Below are 9,290 nucleotides of genomic sequence, written 5' to 3' on the forward strand. Positions count from 1 at the left end.
TAAAGATAGCGAAGTGAAGGGATATGGGGAGAAGGCAGGAAAAGGGTACTGATTGTGGATGATCAGCCATGATCACAGTGAATGGGGGTGCTGGCTCGAAGGGCTGAATGGCCTACTCCTGCACTTATTGTCTATTGTCTGAACTTAGCCCTGAGCAACCAGTATGGTGCTGGTGATAGAATCAGAAATTCTACTGTACTCTCTCACTCAGGGATGACCAGGTTTAACACTAGAGCTGGCACTGTTCTCGAGGGGGACTATTCTCCCTTAGACGGTGGTGGAGGCTGAGATTTTCACAACACTTAACACAACAGTTGTACAAAGCATTGATTAAACTACACTTAGAAAACTATGCACACTCCTGGTCACCACATTACAGGGAAGATAGACAGAGTGCAGAAAAGGTTCACCAGTATGTCGCCAGGAATGGAAGTCTATTCCAGATTTGAACCATCCATTTGATGAAAATGTTTCTCTTCAAATCTCTTTTAAATCTATTACCAGTTCCCATAAACCTATGATACAAGAGATTCTGCAGATTACTCCGCTCTAAATGTACAGTAGTGGTGAGCCATGTTATAAGACCATAAGGCAAAGGAGCAGAAGTCGGCCATTCGGCCCATCGAGTTGGCTCCGCCTGCTCCTCCATTGAGTTATGGAGGGTCTAGAGGAGGTGATTGGCTGAGGTGTTGTTGAGGTAAGAGGTGGCTGGTGGAGGCGAAGGATCTCAGTTTGGTGGTACAGAGATGAAAGGGCAAGGTTGGGAAGGGTAGGAGTCAAGCCTGAGAGTGCAACAAAACTTGGAGGAAAAGGATAAAGGAAGATTCAGCTCTCAGGGAGAGACCAAGCTGGGGATGAGAAGGTCTAGGTCTCACAGTAGCAGCTATACTGGGGCTTAGAGGACTGGGGTTAGATTCAGTCAGGCAGGGGACATCTAGGTGGAGGTGCACTCTGAGGGAACGCAACCTTAAATGGGAAGAGATTTTTAGCTGTTGTCCTGACCTCAAACATAATCTGTATGATGAGTTGTGAGCATCACTGAACAGGCCAGCATTTATTACTCATCCCTATCTGCATGGTATTGGTGAGCCACCTTCTTCACCCACTGCATTCCTGGTGAATTTACTTCCAGTTTTCTAAGGGTTCTAGAGTGGTGATAAACTGGTGTCGTATGTGAGCGTTACTTTCAAAAGGTATCAGTATGTGGTGGCACTCCCATGGGCCTGCTCCCTTTGGTAGCCACCTTGGTGAATGAATGTGTGGTGGGGGGATGCATAGTTGACAGGTGCTGTTGGAATAGCTCCAACCCATAATGGCAGTGTTTATGTGTTTTATTCTTAGTTCGAGTTTCTACCATTCTGAGCCCGACTCTGGCACGGTCCCTGGATCCAACCCTCGTTCCCACTGAAGGGAATACATCTGATGTAGGTAAGAGTCAACATATCCACTCTGTGTGAGGAACAAGGGGATAGCACAGATAGAACTTTTGTTCTATGAGCATTTGGAGTGAGGGTCATATTTGGATAAAGTTTAGGTAAATTATGTGATTTTTGTGAATATTGAATGAGGGGATCATTTTTCAATTCTTACACCCAAGAGGCAATGTTAACACAGCTCCTGTGGACAACAGTAAAATCTGACTTAACTCCTCCATCTCCTTTCCGCCTTCACAAATCTGTGAGGTGTGTCATGAAAGTTACTCCAAGAATGGTGAAAATGCTGAACTCACTTTCACCTGACTTGAGGGACCAGTTAGTGCCTGAAGGGGAGACCATTAGAAAGTTATTCTGTTGGATCAGATTGGAAAGGACAGGAGTGAACTTGCTTGGTGCATAGGTATGAGGAGGTAAATGGTGTTCTTTGTAAATTCCTTGCCAAGGAAGATGTGTCCAGTTCCTGGCAGGAAGCCTGCATTATTTCCATTGGGCTTTGAGATTTCCCAGGATCAGGTGATCCAGAACAGAAACAATCCAGACGCCAGTAACCTCCATAGTGTGACCCAAAATTTTTGGTCAATCATGATCCAAGATTTTTTTCACATGTCATTATTGAAGAATTTACCTAACATTAAAAATTGACTGAATTTATAAGATTCTGTAAAAAGTGCCTGAAAAGGTTACCAAACTGTTCAACTTGGTGAGTTATTGAAATACCAAAGCACATAGGTTGGCAGTAAAAATTTTAAATGTTGGAATCACTTATCAAGGCAGTCACTTCTGTGGCAAAGGAAACTGTTCATATACTTTATCAAGTCAAAAACCCTTCGTCACTATAGGGAATTGTGAAAATACACTCAGTGCACATTAAATTTGGTACATCTGTATACCTGCTTGCAGGTGCCACATAGGGTGGTTTGAGTATCTCAGAAACTGCTGATCTCCTGGGATTTTCACGTACAACCGTGTCTAGAATTTACAGAGAATGGTGCAAAAAACAATAACATCAAGTGAGCAGCAGCTCTGTGGCCTTGTTATTGAGAGAGGTCAGAGGAGGATGGCCAGACTGGTTCAAGCTGACAGGAAAGCAACAGTAACTCAAGTAACCACACGTTACAACAGTGGTGTGCACAACAAACACGTCAAACCTTGCAGTGGATGGGCTACAGCAGTAGAAGGCCACGAGCATACACTAAGTGGCCACTAAAGTGGCCACTGAGTGTATGTAACAAAAAGAGATGGAAAGGCTGTGAAGTACAGATCACATCTGTGGCTGAGATCTGCCCAGCGCAGTCTGTGGAGAGAGAAAATCTGAATTATGAGCTTAAGAAGGATAAGGTTACAGTAGAACTGGGCGATCTTAATAAAAGCAGAGGAAACAAGTTACCTGAAGTCATTGAATTTGATGTTGAGGTGCAGAGGCTGCTATGTGCCAGGTGGAAGGCAAGGTGCTGTTCCTTGAGTGTTGGTTGGGTCTTGGTGGAAAAATATAGGAGGCTATGGATAGAAAGATCAGAGTGGGATAGCACTGGAAAATCGGGGTCAGCCTTGTCAACTGATTAATGATGTTCCATAAACCATTCACCCAATCTACATTTGGTTTCTCCATTGCAAAGAAAACTAAATACAGTAATTCAGTACACCAAATGTTGGGAAGGGGCAGAGTAATAGAGCAAGTGTTGTATCTCCTGCATTTACGTGGGAAAGTGCTATGTGTGGTGCAGTGGCTGGGGGAGTTGTAAGAACAGACCAGGGATTCAAAAGGGGAACAGTTGCTCCAGAAGCCTGAAAGAGGATCACAGGGGAAGATGTGTCTGGTGGTGGTATCTTATTGAAGATGGCAGAAGTTGCAAAGAATAATCCATTGAATGTGGAGCTTGTTGTGTTGGAAAGTGAGGACTAGTGGAACTCCATCCCTGCTCTTTCCAGACAGCAGAGGGGCAGGGAGCATGTAGGATGCAGTTGAGACAATGTTAGCTAGTTAAAGGCAAAGAAAGACATCTCAGAGGTACCAGTACAAAAAGTCTCATCATCAGAACAGAAACAAAGAAACTTAAGGACTGGGAGGAAGGAATGGAGTCCTTGCAGAAGTCAAGGTGGGAGGAAGTATCGTCGAGAAGTCTCTGGAAGTCTGTAATGGATGTTTGCCATTAACCATCTGAAACGAAGATGGAAATTTGTAAAGGGAAAGAATGAGTCACAGATTAAGTTGGCCATCTGTAATATTAACTAACCTTTTTTTCTGATAACACAGATGCCATCTGATCTGTTAGGTATTTCCAGCATTGCCTATTTTGGTTTTCAGTCCTCTGCAAAAAGCTCTGACTTACAAGTTACACAGTTTTTTTTGCTCTCTTGCTGTCCTCATTACTGAACCAATCAGAAGAGTTTGTAAATGGAGAATCGCCGCATCAGTCCTGCCCTCGCCATATCAGAGATACTTTACGTTTCCAACCCACCCCTCCCCCACCTTCTCTAAACTAATTTGTTTTCTCACGTTTTGCGTGCACATTTTTGGTTCTTCAGCCTAAAATGTTAAATCTTTCCACAGATATTGTTCAACCTCTGGGGAGCTTTCAACATTTTTGGTTTTATTTTGGATTATTAGCATCTGTAGTATTTGAATTGAGTATAAGTTAGCAATCAACAAATTAATAAGATAGAAGATCTTTCCAAATCTTTACATATGAAACAGTGAGAGGAAGGTTTGAGCAACATAGTAAGAATGGTAGTTCATTAATTTCTCAAAGCTCCACTGTAAAATGGGGATGCACACACCATTACCAACTCTTCTGAATGTGCCAGTCAACTATGCACCAGATATTACATTGCATTAAGCAAACTATCACAGTCGTGAATGTGTGAAACACTGAACCTCTTTAAGCACTGACAAGGAACAAAGTCAGAACTTAAATTTCTTTGTGTTTTAATTCTTCTAGAAGCAGCAGCAATTCCAGTTACTTCCTCATCTGTTGAGAACGAGAAGGACTCAGCTGTAACTATTGACAAATCCGAAGGTAACTACAGAAATTTTGGGCAGTATGGGATACAAATCATGCACTAAGACTGTGGTATGGTGGCATACCCTGCCTTTCTGTATTTTAGAAGTTGAGTACAGATTCAGATTTATTTATCACAGATAGATCAAAACGTACAGTGAAATGCATCATTTAACAACCAACATACCCAAGAGTGTGGTGGGGGCAGCCCGTAAGTGTTTGTACACTACCTGACCGTGCATTACACATGTGGCTCGGGACATATTTCTGCCTCTCGTGTTTATTTCTGGCCCCCGCCGCCATATCAAGTTTTGGTGCACTGATCCCTGATCAGGGAGCTTTTATCAAAAACAGGTCCCAACAATCTGTGGTTGCAGCAACTTGATGTCCAAGGACACCAGGCATCATCTGACTAGCACTTTTTTAGACAATATTTTTATTAATAAACCATTTCAGCTATGATACTGTCTTTGCTGTTGGAAGGCATCTACACTAAAAGGGGTTCAAATTGCTTGCATGACTAAAGGCATTGATTCCTGCCAGGATACAGGCTCATTCCTCGGCTAAAGGTGCTGTCACTGGACACATGAACTCTGTTGAACTTGGTGTTTTATTGGAATTTAGGTCTTTTCCTCTTCTAAGCGTGTTGAATCTCATTGGTAATTACCTCCATCCTCTACAAAGGGTGAGGACTATCACCGTGGTAGTGTTTCCATTTTAAATATATAGAATTTTACTGAGGTATAGGTCCTCTCTTCTAGGGACTAATTTTCACTGGAATATGGACTTCCCCATCCTCTCCTGAATGTACAGACTTTGCCTGAAAAACTGATCTCTATCTTTCCCAAAGGTATTGAATCTTACTTGGGCAGAGGATCCCTATTGTCTTGAAGGTGTCTACTTCAATTCAATTCAAGTTTAATTGTCATTCAACCATACATGAATACCCATGAGTACAGCCAAACCAGACAGTGTTACTCCAGAGCCAAGGTGCAAAACAGAATACCAACAGACACACAGCAGAAACCACACATAGCACATACAAGATAGCAAGCACATCAAGATATCAGTGAGAAACAGCCACACAAAAAAAAAGTCCTGACCTGAAACATGAATGCCAGAGAAATCTGCAGTTGACCACAATGCAGCTTGCCTTCTGCCGAGCAAACACTGGGGGGGCAGCACCAACTCCAGCCCGGACACTGGAGCTCAGTTCCTACTGACCCATATTGAACGATGGTTCTCCCGATACCTCACACTTGCCCATGTAGACATCTAAAGAGAAAATTATGGTCACAGTGGGACAATGTCACAACTGATACGAATCCTGTGATAACCTGAAACCCAAGCCTGGATTTTTTTTTAAGGTTAGCTGTCACATCTATATTGAAATACAGTGAAATGTGTCATTTGCATCAATGACCAACACAGTCTGAGGATTTGCTGGGGGCAGCCTGTAAGTGTCGCCATGCTTCTGGCGCTAACGTAGCATGCCCACAACTTACTAACTATGACCCATACACTTTTGGAATGTGGGAGGAAACCAGAGCACCCTGAGGAAACCCAGGCGGTCAGGGGAAGAATGTACAAACTCCTTACAGGAATTGAACCCTTATTGACAGTGGCTGCTGCTGTAAAGCATTGTGCTAACCACTACACTACAGGAATCCTGATTTTTTTTTTTTCTTTTTGGCTGCATAATATGCCTCTCCTGAAGCTGGTTCTGGAGGTTTCTACAGCCTGGGATCAGTTAACATAGTAACAATCCAGGACCAATCTTTCAAAGGTGCACTGTTGGTAATATGGAAGTACTACGCAGTTCACACTAAAATTTGTAGATAACACTAAACTAGGCGGTATTGTAGACAGTGAAGAATATTATCAAAAAATTACATTGAGATCTTGATTTGCTAGATTGGTGGGTTGAGAAATGGCAAACAGTGTTCAGTTTGCTGTTCATCGGCTCCCTTACCTAGCAGCTGAAGTGAGAAGTATTGCATTTTGGGAAGTCAAAACATGGTAGGATTTTCACTATGACTGGCAGGTCCCCAGGGAATGTTGTCAAACAGAGAGACCCTGAAAGTAACACCACAGGTAGACAGGTTGGTGAAGAATGCATTTTGCACACTGGCCCTCATTGGTCAGCGTATCGAATACAGGAATTAGGTTGCAGTTGTATAAGATCTTGGTGAGTCCACATCCAAAGTGTATCATTTTGATCTTCCTGTTATAGGAAAGATGCCATTAAGTTGGAAAATGTTTAAAGAATATTTTTGAGAATTTTGCCAGGACTCGAAGCCCTAAGTTTCAGGGAAAGGTTGTGCAGGTTAGGACTTTATTCCTTGGCGTATAGCAGACTGAAGGGTAACCTCATAGAAGTGTTTAAAATCATGAGGAATTTAGATGGCATGGATGCATATTGTCTTTTTCTGAGGAAGATTGCCAGCTCTGGAGAATCGCAGCTGTGAGAAATGACTGGATAGATTGGGGTTCTGTTTATTGGGCTGGGGAGAGACTAAAAATTATTTTTCAAATGGGTGGGACCTATTTTCCTGAGCAGAGCATTGCAAAACCTGTGGGATAATTGGAAATAATTGTATCACTGGAAAATGAGAAAACATTCTGTTCAGAGAATGGTAACATCTGGAATTTGCTACCTGAAAGAGTGGTAGAGTTGGAAAAGATCACAATTAAACAAGACACCGATGTACACTGGAAGAGCTGTATTTAGCATTTCAATTTGAAGGATTTCAGATCAGCTGTATCTGGTCTGTCTTCTCACTTTGTTCCATGAGGTTAGCTTAACCTTTTTAATTGGAATATCTATTTCCTGTAGGCAATTCTCTCAACATCATCTACATCATCATTCCAACCATCCCTCTTCTCCTCCTGCTGCTCGTCTCGGCTGCGGTCTTCTGCTTCCGCTTCTTTATCAGAAGGTAAGTTGGAAATGACAGCAACCACACACTGACACATGGCCCACCCCCAATGCGGAACCGCCACCCACCCCACAGTAACAGACCATTCAACCCCCATGGAGAGATCACCCAACTACACTTTGATGCTGACAGACCACCCATTCTCCCAGACGTAACAAACCATCCTTACTCAAATTGTGACAGTCCTCCTCTCACTCGCCTCACAGTAGCAGACACACCCCCACGCAGTGATTACCCCTCACAGTCAGAGGCTGTCCACCATCCTGAATGCATAATACGCCCCTCCCCCTCCCCTCGCTCCAACCTTGACAACTAGGGTGCAATGAGAGGGAGAACTGGTCCAAATTTGTCCCAGTCTTGTTTGTGATTCATTTTGGTGGCGTTTCTTTTCGAAGGAAGAAGGAAAGAAGTGCGAATGTGGAGAAAGAGCACAGTTTCTGGATGGAGCCTGTCAGAAACCAGTCGCCAAACCTGGAGATTTACAATGTTATCAGAAAGCAGTCAGAAGCTGACCTGGCCGGGACCAGACCTCACATAAGGAACACGTCATTCTGTGCCACTCCAGCGAATCGAGGCTTGCACAGTCTGTCTGGAGAGTATGATAACGTGCAAGGCCACTGCTCTGAGAGCGGCTTTGTGACAAATGATATTTATGAGTCTTGCAATGATGAAGCACCAAGAAGCAAAGAGTCAGGATGGGTGGAGAATGAGATCTATGGTTACTAGGACTCTGCAGGGTGCAGCTGTGAGGATCAAGTTGTCCAGGGACTGTTTCCCCTCATGGACATGATGCACTCCTGACTGGACAAAATAGTCCATTCCTTTTTTTTCAGTGCAATAAGATACAGAGAGAAACATCTAATGACATTGGTATTATGAGAATGACACTTTACAACTATCGGCGAGCAATTGAACGCTAGGCTCTAACCAGTTAGTAAATCGAAGAGACCCCAGGGCGTTCCAGAGATGGAGCTGACTGTGAGTGAGAGGGATGTGGTTCAAATGTTTTCTAGTTTATTCATGTCAGCATGTAAACCTTTTCTCCCCAGAATATCACTGAATGTTCTTGTTCTTTTAGCACACTGGAGAGAGCATGCTTCGAATGCATTCCCACACATTGTTTGACACTAAGACACAAGCTGCATATTTAAGTCCATATTTAATTAATACAAATGATCAGAGTGCATTGTGGTTCTCCGGGCATTGTATACCTTATGACATGTTAGAACTCTTAATAAGTGTACAGAATTTCTTCTATAGCACCTCAGGACTGACCTTCAGCCTGAGAGAGGGCATGATGCTAATTCTTCTGAAACTCAAGTATTTTCCAGAACTTTGATTAAACTTGTAAAGTGGCCTCAAACTTGCATTGCCTATTTCAGTTACAAATCATAGCCTTTACTTTGGCAAATGTGTCAGTGACTTTTGCAACCACACTTAATTTTCTCCCATATCTTCCAAAGGAGAAAATTATTTACAAGATCATCTTGTCTAAGACCTTAGTGATTGGTTGCAGTGTGTAATTGAGATATAAAGTGCAGGAGCAGGATGAAGATCAGAAAAGATCAAAGGACCTCTGCACCTTCAGTACTCAACTTTTGAACATATTGGACAGATTTTGCTGTGCATGGTTTCCACTTGCTCATGGAGTTTTTTTTTTACACTGCTGGTTAGTGTAAGTATTGCCATATCCTGCAAAGGGCTTCTGAGACTTGTATGAGCTAGGTAACCAACACTGTATCTCCTTAACCAATAACTGCAAGATCATTAAGAATCAAAATATGTAAGTATAAGAATATTTTATACAAGGTCAAATTAGATATTCTCTTGCGGGATATTGGTGTTCCAACCAAGGGCAGCATCCAGTGCTCATCACTTAAACAACACACACAAAATGCTGGAGGAACTCAGCAGGC

The 9,290-nt window shown here is 42.8% G+C and overlaps 1 protein-coding gene across 1 annotated transcript in view; it reads left to right on the top strand.

Annotated features, from left to right (window-relative positions):
• LOC134341027 (layilin-like) overlaps nucleotides 1-8,725 on the top strand; it is a 49,243-nt gene extending 40,518 nt beyond the window's left edge. Inside the window, exons 4-7 of the mRNA XM_063038752.1 lie at nucleotides 1,342-1,428; nucleotides 4,376-4,453; nucleotides 7,272-7,374; nucleotides 7,770-8,725. Coding sequence (XP_062894822.1) covers nucleotides 1,342-1,428; nucleotides 4,376-4,453; nucleotides 7,272-7,374; nucleotides 7,770-8,100 — 599 coding nt within the window. The 3' untranslated portion in view covers nucleotides 8,101-8,725. The remainder of the gene's footprint in view (nucleotides 1-1,341; nucleotides 1,429-4,375; nucleotides 4,454-7,271; nucleotides 7,375-7,769) is intronic.
• Nucleotides 8,726-9,290: the final 565 nt, after the last annotated feature.

The sequence above is a fragment of the Mobula hypostoma genome, chromosome X2 (assembly GCF_963921235.1).
Source record: "Mobula hypostoma chromosome X2, sMobHyp1.1, whole genome shotgun sequence".
Lineage (NCBI taxonomy): Eukaryota > Metazoa > Chordata > Chondrichthyes > Myliobatiformes > Myliobatidae > Mobula > Mobula hypostoma.